This window comes from Anarhichas minor, unplaced genomic scaffold, assembly GCF_050575085.1.
Source record: "Anarhichas minor isolate MPS153535 unplaced genomic scaffold, ASM5057508v1 ptg000007l, whole genome shotgun sequence".
Taxonomy (NCBI): Eukaryota; Metazoa; Chordata; class Actinopteri; order Perciformes; family Anarhichadidae; genus Anarhichas; species Anarhichas minor.
In genome coordinates this window covers 14,336,324-14,352,724 of record NW_027466453.1, presented here as the reverse complement: position 1 = coordinate 14,352,724, position 16,401 = coordinate 14,336,324, and the positions used below count along the sequence as shown (strand labels likewise).

Below are 16,401 nucleotides of genomic sequence, written 5' to 3'. Positions count from 1 at the left end.
AACACTGGCGTGGTCTTTAAACGTAACCTAATCGAAGGAAACCTTCAGTGCAGCTAACTCTTGCTCTCTAGTGGCCGGTCCGTCTGCTGCAGTGAGGTTTCTGTTATAGCAACACATAAAAACAACTGTGCTTTAAATAAAACTCACAACCTCTTCACATCCATGTCACTATCATGCAGTATAGAAGCTGGCTGATATATTAATCGTTGCAATACAAACAAGAGCACAGACGTATTGGCGGAGGGCGGTTTCATTAAAGTCCAGCTCCGTGTGTGCGTACAGGTGTTTTAAGACGGAGCGTAAATATCATCTCCTTACAGCAGTCCTCAAGACGCCGAGTCTCCTCGTTTTTAATTTTCCGTTTCTCTCCATAATGTGCAACGCTGACCTTGACTTTCCTCCGAGGCGATAGCGTCTTCACACAGCTGTGCGGTTGCTGTGGGAACTGGGTCGAGATGCAGACATTGCGGCCAGATGTGACAGAAAAGGATGCACTCTGTTTCCTCGTGATGGCTGTGATCGTTTTATTGTTAACGGATAAATGAGATAAATAATAATGACTCATCAGATCTGTCCACATTTATATTCTGTCACTTTCTATTCCCAGCACACACACACACACACACACACGCTAACCTTTGACTGCACTAATACGTGAGTTTCTTCTTTCTTCTAGGCCTGCCAGTTAAATATCCACTATCTCAAGGTAGCTCTTCTGCCTGCTCCGTCTCTATTTCTGCATCACGCTCACTTTACTTACCGTGTTGGGATTGTTTGTGGATCTCTGCTGGGCTTCCACAAATGAATCCGATTTACTAACAAAAGCTCTCAATGGCATAAAGTTGAACCAGATTGCTGTCGTACACACATTTCTCTAACTCCTCTCACACGCGTAGACACTAACTCTCTCCTCCTTTCCATCTCACGCTTAATAACGCATCTAAACACGCAATTAAAGGAGGTTACAAAGGAACATTTCAGTCAAACATTTAGAGGATTTTGAAGCAGCATCTGCTGCAACGGTCAGCATCAGCAAAGTCGGATTTGCAGCAGGAAAACAGCTGGTGTTCCTCCAGCTCAAAAAAAACAGCGTTTACATACCTGCTCCCTACCCTACACACAAACACCACGCAGCATTGTTAGTAAATTTGTGCACCAGTCAGGCCTCTGTTGGTGTTGTCATCTTTACCACTTTCTGTCATTGGCCAAGAGAGCATTAACACCCGCTCCTCATTGGCTGAGAGTGTGGTCCACAGTCCTCCCTCTACTAGTCCGACTTCAGTCTGGACTATAGAAGGCAGGAAGCATGGTTGGACACTTGTGCACTGTAAATGTGTGAATGAAAGCACACACACAGGCAGGTTCTTGCTGTTCTTGGTGTGCATGCCAAATCCCTCCACACGATGGCAGTGTTATAATATTATAAGACTGTTGTGTGGCTGCACTCTGTGTTTGATTCAACTTTGTGTCACCACTCTGACATAACTATTCAAACTTTTTGTTGTGTTGACAAAAGTTGATGTGTTGTTTTTTCAGGGATTGTTCATGATGTGAAATGTTAGACGTGGACAGTTTATGTAAATGTTCCGTGTTTAAAAAACCAGCAGATGGTAAGGGTGACGAGAACAACTACTGCAAGTTACAGCAATCAAATTAAGCACAGCATCACACCATTATTCAAATGTTTACATTATCCTGCTCTTAATTAGCCTAACCTGGTGTCAAACATGTGGTAGTTGTTATTTTGAGCATATTACAGCATTGAGCAAAGAATAGAGAAATGGTTGGTGTGCACCCGTCGGTTGCCTGTTTTCTCTATCTGACAGAAACAGACAACACGAAGCAGCCATGATGGGAGCTGGCAGAGTCCTAATTGCCCTTTTTGCTCAAAGACGCCTGGCAGGACAGTCATTATAACATCAGGGAACATTTGCAACGCTGGCACCCCCTGCTTACCGCCCACCCTGCTGATTATCTGTGAGGATGTCTGGCATGTCAGCGGGAAAAAAAAACAGCTCACTACGTTCTCTCAACATAAAAATAGAAAAAAGAGTAGAGATGCTTGATTTCTGCCTTGAATCGAATGTAACATGCGAGAGATGCGTCCATCGTGGCACCTTGTAGCAAATGAGAACATAATAACTGCTCGTGTATTAGAATTTAAATGAATGAGCCAGCATGCAAAATATAGTCAAAATCACGTAACGTCAATAATACATCCTGTTATACCACCTTTTACATTTTTATTTCTAATTAATGATGCAATAAATATATTTTAGTTTCACTTCATCATTCATTTATGTCATTTTTGGGTTCTTGCATTTTCGACCCATTTAGAGAGATATTTTTACTACATTTAAAAATGCTTCTGTGTTCATTACGTTATCATTTGTTAATGTGTTTTCAGTTTGTATGATCTCGAGTTAAGCAGCAGAACGACACACAATCCTTCTGTGAGTAATCGCTGACCAGCACACATCCTTCCAAAATGAAGCAACCGCTGATTAAGTCCTGCTTCGTGTGTCTCTGATCCGCTCTCTGTAAAAGCCAGATGTGAACATCTGACTCCAGACCAGCTGTTAGACACCAGCATGACAACTGACTAAGCGCTCCATGTCCACTCCTAATTATTTTCATTAATATTTGCTTTATTTGTTAATGCTAAACACACTGTGTAGATAAAATCACATATAGATAATGAATATACTGTTTGCTTTAATACCATTTTCAACTTTGCACACCACAGAAAGCCAAGCTGGGCCACGGTAAGAAGGTGATCACGCCGTCAGACCACCGGCGGTTCAGCCTGCCCTCGAGTAACATGGACCGGATCCGACTGAACGACTTCAACTTCCTGGCCCTGCTGGGGAAGGGCAGCTTTGGCAAGGTGGGAGCCCGAGACTGCAGACGTAATATAAAGGCTAAAAGATCATTGCAGCGCTTTAAATATGACAGAAGAACGCCCGATAGTCTGCATTTGTTTGCTGTTCCAAAAGTCCATAATCTCTTAGTTTCATTGAGGCCTGCGGTGTCTTCGTCAACCGCAGGTGATGCTGGCAGAGATGAAGTCGACAGAGGAGCTGTACGCCATCAAGATCCTGAAGAAAGACGTTGTGATCCAGGACGACGACGTTGAATGCACGATGGTGGAGAAGAGGGTCTTGGCCCAGAGAGACAAACCGCCCTTCCTCACGCTGCTCCACTCCTGCTTCCAGACTGTGGTGTGTGAAAACTTCAGCCAAAGTCATGGCTACTTTTTTTAAATACGTATACTTCCTGCACTGCTGCAGAACTGCACGGACACACAATAAAATATCACTTAAATTCAATTAAAGGGTGCTATTGTGCTCCCTCACCAGTCCTTCCACAGCCGTCGCTCTCTCTCTCTCTGACATTTAAAACCGAATGTTTGTCCACGGCTGTATTTGCCTTTTCCTACTTACATTTATTCACACTCTCTCACCAGTGCCCCTGCAGAGAAAATTGATACTGAGCTGAGGCCACCCTTGAATACGAAGTCTCCAGTATGACGTCAACTCTGTGCGTAGACAGGATGACTCAAGGGGTCTTTAATAAAAATGACATTTACTGATCAAAGCTGGCTGACTTATAATACAGGTACATGAGGAGACTGCAGCATGAAAGAATAGATCATGTCAGGCATTCATTTATCTGGAGGCGGTGTTCAGATACATTATATATATATATATATATATATATAAATATGTATAAGTTTCTTTTCTAAACATAATTCTGTCTCATGCAGTGCTGGTTTTAGTGTGCACATACTGTACTTCTCTTTGTGAAGCATCCATTAAGAGCTGCTCTTTCGGCAATAACATCCATTCTTTTTGAAAAATCTAGGACCGGCTGTACTTTGTTATGGAGTACATCAACGGGGGAGACCTTATGTATCATATCCAACGTATGGGCAAATTCAAGGAGCCACAGGCAGTGTAAGGACACTCTATAGTTTATCCACAAGCACCTGTTTTTACAATACTTAAGATATTTACCTGCCAGATAAAGTGGTTTACACTCACCCAGAGTAAGTGCTATAGCTAGTGAAACAGCAGTACTTCTACTACACTGACATCTAAAGCGCTAAACTTCTGGTATTTTGTGTGCAAATGTGTTTTTTTTCATGCTTTTGTTAGATAGTTATAGTAGAGAGATGGGAAATAACAACGTTCATGGTCAGACCGTATTCATATTTATTCCTAAGGGCAAGGGATTCTTTCACGTATTCAGAATCACTTTCCTTACAAATTGTTTTCATAAAGATGTTTATTCATTTTCTTTTTTTCAATTTTTGCAGGTTTTATGCTGCAGAGATTGCTGTCGGTTTGTTTTTCTTGCACCGAAAGGGAATCATCTACAGGTGGGTGAGTCAGAGAGAAAGCAGCTTTATGTAATGACGCACCACATTCACCTCAAATTCTTTCATTGCTGCATGGAGAACTCAACACTCACGGGGGGTTTTTAATATTTTGCATCAGAGGAAAAGATTAAGGAAAAAAATACAACAGCTGTCTTCGTGTTGAAAAGAGCAGAGTTGAGAGTCGTTAAAGAAAGACAGCAAAAAAAAAAAAAAAAGTGACGTAAAACAGAGGAAACTATTTTGAGACGGTGTACGGGGAGGAGAACATGAGAGACAAGCTGAAGCTCAAGATACGGGGAATTGAAGGAAGACATGATAAAGAAGTTAAGACAAGGACCTGGACAGAGAGACTGATGGGTAAAGCACACAAAGGACAAGAGGATCAGGAGATAACAGACAAGACAGAAAGAAAATAAATGAAGAAAAGACCTCAGGAAGGAGGCAGACAGAAATGCTTTCACAGAGACTAAGGTCACCCTGTTTCTCTTCATTACTTCAGCTGAGGACTCGCATCCATTCTGCATGTGTTTGGCATCCTGACACTACTTTGTGACAGATATTGCTGCCAGACGTGGGGAATGAGGAGGCGACGGAAATGAAGACTTGAGACATGAAACACAAGCACAGACAGACGAAAAAAGCACAAAGGGGGGGGGGGGGGGGGAAATGATTTGAGGCCAAGAAATGATTGTTTGTTAGCCGGCGTGTGGTGTGTGTGTGCTGCAGAAAGATAAACTGCTCAGAGAGGCGGCGGTGGTGCAGAGCAGCACCTTTTATGTTTGCTCCGACACACAACAAGAATCAAAGTGGTCACGAATCCAGATGCATGTAAACAAATGCTGGCTACCTGTCTCTGCTGCAGGGACCTGAAGCTCGACAACGTGATGCTGGACTCTGAGGGCCACATCAAAATCGCTGACTTTGGCATGTGTAAGGAGAACATGTATGAAGGCATGTCCACGCGCACTTTCTGCGGGACCCCGGACTACATCGCCCCAGAGGTGAGAATGAGAGGACAGCACTGTTTCTTCATTTTAGGCTTTCTTGTCCAATATATTATGGATTTGAATTGTAGGTAACTGACCAGTCGCTAAGCCCCTCCCCCCCAAACAGATATTATCCAATCGTAGTGTAGTAACCACGCACCTCAGGTGTGTCAATCGTACTCTCTTGGTGTTGGAGCAAACGCAGCAGTTAGCGAGGTCTATCAACATTACTTGAAGCGGCTCAACTTCTAGAAGTAAAGGAAGAATGAAGCGCTCGGCGGTTCCCTGGTGGACAGATGAGTGCGGTAAAGTAGTGAAAGAAAAGGGATAAAGCTCCCAGGACATTAAGAAGAGCTCATCATTTTCAGATTTTAATAAAACATAAGCAAACACAAGGAAAGGTTAGGAAAATGATATGTAAGAAAGCAAAGCTGGCAGACCTTTTGTAGTAAAATTTGTAGGTCGACACCTGTGGGAGATGTTTGAAAGATGACTAAGAGTGTGAGAGGAGTCAGAAAGGAAAGATTGGGGAGGAAGCAGAGGTGTCTGATGAAGAGAAGACAGAGATGATAGCGAAGTCACTTACTCAAATCCATAGTTCGGATAACTCGACTGAGGAGGCCGAGAGAGGAAGAGTATGACCAAGGCAGCCCCTGGTACTCTTAAGAGAAGAGACGATACTAACTAACGCCGTTTACTTTGGAAGAAGAGAAGAAGGCAATAGTAAGATCAGGACGAATATCTCCAGGAAAGGATAAAAGCTTTTATGTAAAGTTAAAATAACCATGAGTTTTTATCATCTATGAAGCTGCTAAGATATTACAGTAAAGTATGGGAAGTGGGAAGAAACCAGGGAAAGACCCATCAAGTCCAGTGACAACAGCACTGACGTCACATATTGGAAAGAAAAATGGTACTCATCAAGGCAGTATCATAAACCCATCCAAAGGGGGAAGGAATCATGTTATGAGAAAAATACAAGAGGAAGTTAATGTGGTTGAAATCTTTATTTTTTTCCACTTGATATTGAAGATGTTTTAATGAAATCGGTGCTGTTTTTAACCTGGAAAGTTGTTGTTTTTTTCAAATATCTTTCCAGGCAACGTTTAACCAAGAAATAAACTTCCCAGGTTACAAACCCACAGCAGTATTTTGTGCTCGATCAGAAAACAGGAGCGAGACATAAATATACATATCGTGGTTGGGTAAATTGCAACATTGCGAACTGGATAAATTAGCATTTCTGTCTCTGTTAAAGGCGAGTGCAGCTGTGACTTAGCTCTTTGTGTCTGCATGATTATTATAGTGTGACTGTGTCCGTGTGTGGATTGTGTGTGGGAGGGAGGTGTAGGATGGCAAATTGGATGGTAGGAGAAAGCGCCTTTGTTATGGCAGCTCAGAATAGTCGACTGCACGGTTGACTGGTTCCAGTTTAGGTGATAGAAATGCTACTTTACAGCGCTGCCGTTCACGGTCTCTCTTGATGTATTCACTGTTGCTCTCTGGGGTTCTATTCTTGTCTGATGGGGTAGTGTGTGCAAATATTTCATTATTCCAAGTTATTAATCTTTTCACTTTTTGTCTCTGTCAGATTATAGCATACCAGCCTTATGCAAAATCAGTGGACTGGTGGGCCTATGGAGTTCTTCTGTATGAGATGCTGGCAGGACAGGTAAATACATTTAGTGGTGTACGTCAACAAAGTAACAATTTCAATTTGAGCCATTTATCAAGCAAAAACACAACATTCACTCGTTCCATCACTTCAAATGAGACAATTTAACTGCATCTCTCTATTTTGTGTCACTGTGAATTAAACATGTTTGAGTTTTATCAGACAAAACAAGCAATTTAAAGACGTCGTCTTAGTTACACAATTAATATACATAAACAGATTAATCAATACAAAAGGTAACACAAATGAACATTGGAAAACTGGTACGTAGTGAATCAATTCATGAATCGATCACTCCATAAAAGGAAAGCAACATTTTAGTAAAACTGTTCGTGTTTATCGTGACAGTGCCTGACACTTGCGTACAACCGGCTGTTGACAACCTGTATCTTTGTGATGAGAAACTACAAAAAAAGTTATCTTCCTGATTCACCAATGAAATATTGAGACGCTCACAGGAAGAGTAAATCCTAAGATTTCCAGTTTCCAGTTGAGAAGAAGATGTTTTTTTCTGACAGAAGAGGAATCACACACAGAAACACTCACACAGATTAAGAATTACAACAGGATTTTGGGGACCAGGACGGTGTGTTGTAATCGCACATGAGCTGCAAGTGTAATACCTGAGAACTAGATATTCTTATGTTTTTGACTTTACTATACGTATAGCACCATGAACAGCACGGGACCACTGACAGAAAACATCTATGAGTACACGACGGCGATGTTACAAACACCTGTGACGCCTTCACGTGCTGATCTTGTCGCCTCAGTATCTTCACAGAACAACCCTCAAGCTGTGACACGGCGTTTGTTTTTCCTCCTCAGCCCCCGTTTGATGGAGAAGATGAGGATGAGCTCTTCCAGTCCATCATGGAGCACAACGTGTCCTACCCCAAGTCCATGTCTAAAGAAGCTGTGTCCATCTGCAAGGGAGTACGTGCTGTTTAAAAGGGACACGCAGTGTTTTAGAAAGTAAAGAAATCAAATCATAGATTTGTTTTACAGTCCAGGCAGCGACTGCTTTCCTTTAAACGCTGGTGTGGAATTAAAATCTGGAAGAGATTTGAAACATACATCCAATAAGTAATAACTTCAAGTAAAGTTATTGTTGCCTATAAGATAACTGCAGTTTTTACAGGCAAGATTTAAATGTCAACTACTGAAAAATCATTGTCATCATGCGCTATGTTGTTGTTGTTGTTGTTGTACATCATTGCATTTAAAAGGTTGCTGTTTGACAGCTGACTTTCATGCTGCGATACAGTTGATTGAACTTGATTCTTACACCATTCATACCATCAGAAGGCAGCACATGCATCCATATATTGTTGCACTTGCTGAGTAACGATGTTTCACACAAACAAAATATCTACAGTTCCCATTTTTTTCACCGTTGTTATTCATTTTACAGGTTGCTCTCTCAACACAGTCGGTAAAGTCGAGTCTTTTATTAAGCAGGCACCTGCTCGCCTCACACAGTCCCCGGGCATCACTTTATGCGACGTCAACACAGGGAAGCGGCATCATGGTTGTCATTGTTATTTACCAACGAGGAAATGAGGTTTCAAAGTTTACACTGCAGAGAAGATTCAATTGAGATTCAGGCACAATCTGATCAAGTCTTTTAATAATGCACCCCGCCTCCATTCATTACGATTGTACACCCTGTAGCTGCATGCCGCCACCAGAAATATCAGTCAACATCTCAGAGCCGGTGACAAAGGAGATAATCCTCACCCTTATTATTTACTTCACATCTCATTTGCAAAAAAAAAAAAAATTGATTGACGATCAAAATTAAAATCGGCTGCTGAATCAGGAATCGAGCTATGAAAAGGCCGTGTCATGTCCTGCCACTGTTTTGAAGCCGGATGAGTGAAAACAGTAGAGTGTCAGTCTCGCTCTGCAGAATGTTGTTGGAGAAGAAGAGAAGATTTTAAAAAAAAAATTAAAAAAAATTGGATTGCCAGCTTCAGAGATTCTCACGTTCTCTACCTTTTCTTCTCCTCCGAGCAGCTAACCGCCTCCGTCACACCTTCTAACCGCTCCTCTTCTGTTCGTCGCCAGCTGATGACCAAGCACCCGTCAAAGCGTCTCGGCTGTGGCTCAGAGGGGGAGAGGGACATCAGGGAGCAGGCCTTCTTCAGACGCATCGACTGGGAGCGCCTGGCCAACAGAGAGATACAGCCGCCATTTAAACCCAAAGTGGTGAGTGACGCCACGAGTGTGTGTGAGACAGAGTCAGTCGTCCTCAATCGCGGTATAAATGGGATATAATGTTGATATGTGCTATGATATTATACATTAAGTAGAAAAATCAGTTGAGAAACTATTCATAGATTACATATTCATACAGTAATGTCTGCTCTTGGCTAATCCAGCAAATTAAATTGATGCAAACATCTAATATTGCCATAAAGAATCCTGCTAATTTATACTTTTCTTATGTGATCAAAGCATCATAATCACTTCCCTTTGATTAAAACAATCTTACATCTCTTCGGGGGCCAGTGCAAAAAGAAGGAATCATTACATCAAAGACGAAAACTATTTCAGTGCACATATGAGTTTGTGAAGTTGACATTTAGGCAACAGGATTATTGGACAGAAAGATCAAAAGAGCACCCGTCGTCGTTCATGTTAATTCATGGCATTTCTTCCTTGCTTTCGACTGGGTATGGTATCACTTTCATTAATTAAATCTGGCAACACATATCTGTAAGGCGCTTTCATCCGCTGAGCGAGAATGTGATGAGAACTAAGGCAGGTCTCAAACATGATCATTTATTCAATAGATTGTTTTCATCGACCTTTAGCTCAACCTTAAAAACAGCCAAGAGGAAGATATGACACATACGTTCAAAGAAAGACAGGTGGATATTTCCAGACACAGAAAGAGATGATGGATGACGACAGAAGCTTAATTAACAGGTATAACACAATGACCACAAAACATCCAGTGGTGCGTTTGAGTGTTTTTGAAGGTCTCGTCACGGAATCGACTTCATTTTTACTCCATCTTGTCTCGCTCTGAGATAAACTTTACTTCAAGACCGGTCAAGACCACAACTGCGGGGATGTCACTAAAGTGTCTTTACATTATCTCATTTATTTGTGAAAATCATTACTGTGATTGCTCATAGAACCTTACATTTACATTATTTTATCAAGACATTTTTCATGAGTACATGACTTGGTCTCGGTTTCTTGACTACAACATTGTCGTGATTTATTTCCCTCACGCTCCTGTTTAGTTTTCTTTGCAATTCCTGTGATGCTAAAAACGGCAAATCACCAGAAAAATGTCAATCTGTGTCGCATCCTGAATGCATCACTGTGGAAGAATTGAAACACTTCCTCAGTGAGCCTTTAAGTGTGTATGCATGAACGGGTGTGTAACGCTCACGTTCATCTTCACCCAGTGTGATGGTTTCATGCACCCGTCAGAGCTCGAGGCCGATCCCGGCTGCAGACACCAGACACCTGAGCCTCCTCCTGTCACCACACACAACACTCTGTTTTCAGATTGTTGACCCTCGCGTCCCCCCCCCCCCCCGTCCCCTCGCTGCCCACAGCGCCCGAAGCAACACACGCGCTGCCACCGAGGATTATAAATAGCTCTCTGAGAGCAGAGTTCCCTTTGCTTCCACACAAAGGCCCACAATAAATGCAGGGTTACACAGCGGATGTATCTGTCTCCATTCACAGAGAGGGGGGGAAAGGAAAACATTGCTATAAGTGGATCCATCCATTCAGGGGGGGCTTTGTGTGGCGTGTCACAGTTGTGCGCTCATACACAGCGTCATTAATTGGCCTGAAGGGACTAGCAAACAAAAGATCCATCTTAGGCTTTATGGCTTCTGTGATATTACAGAAAATGCCTAATATGCTGATCCGTCTCCGAAGAAAATGTGCTGCAAACAGCAGGCGCTGAAATCCACTGGCAACCACAGATATGCTTTTGCTGCGCATTACTCAATCTAAAGGGTTTTGTCTCGCTCTCTTGTAATAGTGTCGTGACTGTGCTGAAACTGTGCGTGACACACGGCAATATGCATGTATATATATTCAGCCGGAGACACACGACAGCCTCGGGCGGAGCTGCACACTGATGACCTCCACTGTGGATGCTTAGGGTTTGCTCCTAATCTAATTATAACTTCTGCCTGGCTACACATCGGGCTTCGACATTTTCCAGCACCACCTTCCCTCCGGGACCGTTGGGAAGCTTTCTATTAAAAGACTCATGAGGAAATGTCTTTTAAATCACCAGTCCACAGTTCAGTTGCTGCCTTTTTGTAGTTCTTTGACGGTACATCCTTGCCACATCTGATATTCTATTTATCTTTTTCAGTGCGGCAAAGGAGCAGAGAACTTCGACAAGTTTTTCACACGTACACAGCCCGTGCTGACCCCTCCCGACCAGCTAGTCATCGCCAACATCGACCAGAGTGAGTTCGCAGGGTTCTCCTACATGAACCCTCAGTTCATCCATCCTTCCCTGCACAGCGTTGTATGAGCGGAGAAACACACGGACTGTCGCTGATTACAGGATCCTTCCAAACTCCGACAAACGATCCCTGCTGTCAAAAGACTCAGACCATCCTCAACAGTGTTCTCTCTACTAGTTATCGATATCTGTGCACAGAGGTTAGGGGAGCAGTGTTAAAGAAAAAGGACATGGCACTGATATTTTTGCATCATTTTTCCCCCTAACGTCTCATATTCTTTATTCCGTATCTGTGTTTATCCAAACCTGCAGCCTTTTATTTTTCTTGTGTATGAATGTGTCTTATCAGTTACTTTGTTTTTAGGTATTAAAGATGCGAGATCTTTTCCTTTCCCATGTTCCCCATCGTACTACGCAACAAGCTGCAACGCACGACAAGAACGGAACGTGTTTTTCTGCTCTGTCCGGCTTTATCTACTTCTGAATCGCTACACGTGTATTTTATATTTATATACTAAAAAGAAAGAGGTAATGTACTGTTACATGAGTGCCAAAGTAGAAGAAGAAGAAAAAAATTCTATTGCAGTTCTTGTAATGTCCCCCGCCCCCCCCCTCTGGTCTTTCCAACACACTCAAACCCCTGACCAGGGGCCGTTTCTATGTGTTGTTTTGTAGGACGTGGAGCTACAGTTAATCTAACACGGAGAAACAGAAGCACATTATGCTCACAGTTACAAGCTGTCGCAGCCTTTTCAACGCAGTGGAGTTCAGTTTATAGGGTCAGAAAACTGTGGATTAAATAGACAGTGTTTTTAAGTACAAACATGCTATTTCCATATGCACAAAGCAGATCTCTGTTGCATGCTTATGTTTCTGACTCTGTATGATCAGTAGACTCTAGGACGCAGTACACGTCTGGTATCACTGTAAAGTTTAGTATTACGATATAAACTATGTTAATATATAATTGTTGTATGTTTTGAATAGTCTTATTCTCAAGAGAAATTTCCGATTTGTTTAAGGAAAACAAGTTTTGTTCCTGTTTTATGTTCCGCTTAACTCAACTTTTATGTCCAGAGAAACCCTTCTATTATTCTTCTTTTTTTTTTTGTAAATATGTTTCAAAGAGATGTTGCAAAAAGAGAGGTTACTTGCAGATTTTATACAACAAACTGAATGTGCTTTTACTACCGTAGACAGTTTGAACCTTTCTATGTTTAGATTACCCCTAACAACAGTATATATATATACATATATATATATATATATATATAAAACGTTTGGCTGAATCTTTGGTAGCTTTGGCATCAGCAAACCTTGTATTTCCACTATTTATCCATTATTTTCTACTACTCAGTGTCATGGCGAATATGCAGCACCTACAGTGCGTGAAATGGTTGAATGCCCTCTTGCCTTGGTCGTCTTAGGGCCGTCTCCTTCTGTAACAAATTCAAAACCCAGTAACGGTACAGTAGGAGGATTTCGGAGCCCTCGTGGCTGAATTATGTCTATTTTTTTCCTGCGTATATATTGTGTGCATGCGCGAGGCGAGGCCTGATCCAAGCATGCAACAGCCTCCTGCATGGTACAGAGATCGTGGAGCGTGGAGTTCCTCCAATGTTGTTGCACAGAATGAGACAAACCAATGGGCATCGTGCGCTTTTCTACTCATCGTCTCCCCTCACGTAGCCCGACATGTTTGGCTACAAAGCTGAATTATAAACAAATATCTGTAAAATGCTTCTGTTGGCTTTTTTGTTTACTGGTGCCAATTTTGAGTATTTCTGTTTCCAGTCCTATTTTTAAATAATTTTTTTTTGGAGAGGCTGCTACTGAGGCACACAATGCTACAACAATGACGTTTCATAAAACTGCCAAATTTACTCTTAACCCCTTCATTAGTTACTTGACACACGTAGGCTGATGGTGCAGCTGTCACATCTGGACCAAACGAGATTTTTAAAGTCAAGAGAAAACTGAATGTTTACATGTCTCACATTGAGAATCTTTATCCGAGGAGAGGAAGAGAAAAAAAACAAAAACAACAACTTTGGACCCATGACAGAGATGTTCACATGTCAGGCCAGTCAGGGTACAGCACCACTACAGTTAGAGCCACAGGGATCTTTGTGTGTGTCTTCTCTCACTGCCCCTGCTTTTGTTAACCTGATTCTTCTTGTTCCTCTGTTCAGTGTGGTACGATGGATACTGTGTATAAATAAAGTATGAAAAATATCAATCATCTCTGTTTCATTTTGGAAGTGGGTCAGAGATCAATTTCCTGACAGCTTCACTTCTAACGTGTGCATTGTTTGCTGTATCATTGTTCTTTAAAGATCTTTAGATTTAAAGAAGTTTAAATTGGGCTACACTTCAATATTTAATGTGTATATTAATGTGGTTATGTTTTGTTTTTTTGCCGTTTCATGTGTGGAAGAAAAAGAAAATCCAGCAATTTAGTGTGTGAAATATTTTACATGTGCTTTTTAATACGGGCTTTGGCCCAGGAGGAAAGGATCGCACTGTCAAAAGCAACAGATTAGAATATAGACAAACACATTGGCCTACAGGTACTTCCTGTATTTTCTTTTCTCTGCACACTTGCTTAAACTTCCTGTCAGAGCTGAGTGGAGCTGTCCTTGGTCCTAAAACACTACAAGCATATCTTGCTCTCTCTCTCACTCTCTCTCTCTCTCCCTCTCTCTCTCCCTCTCTCTCTCCCTCCCTCTGTATTTTCATTCAGCCAGTGGAGCAGCTCTCTCTCTCTCGCTCTCTCTCTCTGTTGGAGAGTGTTGCACTGACGCACCGCTGCATCATCTTGCTCCTCAAAGATTGTCGCGGCTTCATTTGGCAGTTTTCTGAAGGGACATGCGAACAAATCGTCGAAGAGCCGCATCATTTTCTACCAAGTCGCTAACGACAGAGCAGACGGTCTTTCTCTGCAGGATTTAATCCACAACTTTCAGCACAACATTTGCTTCAAATGCAGGAAACACCACGCTGAGACAGATTAAAAGCAGGTAAGAGCAAGTGTTTGCATGTTGCGGTCTCATTTTTTTTTACTTTCTCAAACTCTAATACACTGGACTGAACGACGTGTTTCACATATTCACTGGTAAGTTTGATGGTTGTTGTGAGTTTTATTACGGTTGTTACAAATCCCTGTCCTGTACTATTCCTGATATGTACTACTACAGCTAATATCTCGTTCAGTTGTGGTATTTTATTGGAATATTAGGCTGAAACTATAGGATATCGGAGACTGCTGCAAGACATGGTGCAGCGCATGGATGCACTGTTAGTCTCTACAGGGAGTATCATGGTAATATAGGATTGACTTTGACGTGTTGTCATGAAACCTATACTCAATATCTTCAATGACAATCCTCCTAAAATAACTGTATAGCCGAATCATTTGCAAGAAGGTTGTAGAAGATCAAATGACTGATGTTGGAAATGATATTTAAGCACCAAGGACAGTTAGATCATTGACATCTGATGCGAAGGAATAAAGTATTTCTGCTCTTTGGTATTCATCTTTTTACTTATTGAAAGGTCATTTTCAAAGGAATAGCTCATAACTAAGATCTGATAAGGGGATCTGCATGTGGCAAGGCTCTGTAGTCGTGATTACTATTTTTACAGTCATGTGGCTGCTCATCTTCTCACCTGGAAGTCACACTGTGTTTGCACATTAATGATGACTTGATGAATCGTTTGATGGCTTTTTTAAAAGGAAAGTGCAGCTCTGCACACTTGTGAACACTTCAAGGATTACATCGAATGAAATAATTTCCATTCTAAATGTATTTAGCGGGAATAATGCTGCTGAAGAGCATCCCGGTGGCCCAGAGGTTTGAGAGGTTTTCACCGAATCTCTCTGAGTTGAGTCTAGCCATGCTCTCAAGTGTCTCTTCAAAAAAAGGTTAAAATAATTAATAGTACCGCACATAAGGACTGACAACAAAGAGGGAAGTGAATATGAAAGCAAGAATAAGAGGCCTCTTCAAAGTAAGAGAGGTGACCTTGCATGTTGAAAGATTTATGTGACTAATATCTGACCTCCAAAAGCAACTGAAAGGGTTTCTTTTAGCAGCTTAAATGCTGCTGGTTGTAAAACCGAACATAGACTTCAAGTGTGTGGGGGGGCCCAAAAATGGTTTCTCATAATTCAGGCAACCATTAAAATTAGCCTCTACCTGACGGTATGTCCTCTAGCTGAGTCCTGCCTCCGTCACTGTAGATGATGTCTTACTATGTGATCAGTCGGGCAAATTCTCACTCTCCCTGACTTATGAATGCTTTTTCGAGGGATTCTGCACTGATTCATGGCTGGAAAATGTCAAAACCTGGTCTTGGATTTCAGATAATGTGAGCGTTTGTATTCACAGCGGTAGGCCTGCAACACGTTTAATGTCCCTCAGTGTGGAGGTTCAAACAGGCTGATCGTTGACTCACACTTTGGTATTCTTTCGTGGCAAGTTGGACAGAGTTAGCAGTGGCATGGACTGAATTTGAATTTATTGTGACTATAAAAATGTAATGTTGCAGAGGAAGTGGACGAGTCAAAGATAAAAAATACTAAAAGCTTAAGTGGAAAGTTATTTATTAGGTTATTAAAGCTATTCGAATTTCTCTCCACAAATGTCTTTCCAAATGTTTTTATTTCACATAAAATGATTTTTTACGATATACTGTTTTATTTCATAATGCCACTTTTCATCACAATCAGAGCCAGTTATGTGATTGTTTTTCCTGTTTGTCTTGATTGAGATTATGATTTGTCTATGAAATTGAAACAGTGAAATGAATATTGAAAAAAAACTTAGGAAAAAGACAAATGAAAACTGCTGCAATAAAATAAAACTAACCTGCAATAAACTCTATAGCAATCCAACAGTTCATA

The 16,401-nt window shown here is 41.6% G+C and overlaps 1 protein-coding gene across 3 annotated transcripts in view; it reads left to right on the top strand.

The window, feature by feature from the left end:
- The window catches only part of prkcab (protein kinase C, alpha, b), an 80,193-nt gene extending 68,629 nt beyond the window's left edge, over window positions 1-11,564 (top strand). Inside the window, exons 9-18 of one of the 3 annotated variants that reach the window (XM_076086024.1) lie at window positions 677-706; window positions 2,747-2,887; window positions 3,048-3,221; window positions 3,865-3,956; window positions 4,319-4,381; window positions 5,244-5,382; window positions 6,959-7,039; window positions 7,871-7,978; window positions 9,113-9,253; window positions 11,400-11,564. In XM_076086024.1, coding sequence (XP_075942139.1) covers window positions 677-706; window positions 2,747-2,887; window positions 3,048-3,221; window positions 3,865-3,956; window positions 4,319-4,381; window positions 5,244-5,382; window positions 6,959-7,039; window positions 7,871-7,978; window positions 9,113-9,253; window positions 11,400-11,564 — 1,134 coding nt within the window. Of the gene's footprint in view, window positions 1-676; window positions 707-842; window positions 861-2,746; window positions 2,888-3,047; window positions 3,222-3,864; window positions 3,957-4,318; window positions 4,382-5,243; window positions 5,383-6,958; window positions 7,040-7,870; window positions 7,979-9,112; window positions 9,254-11,399 lie in introns of all 3 variants that reach the window. The other 2 variants (XM_076086022.1, XM_076086023.1) reach the window with 2 other exon arrangements.
- The last annotated feature ends 4,837 nt before the right edge of the window (window positions 11,565-16,401 follow it).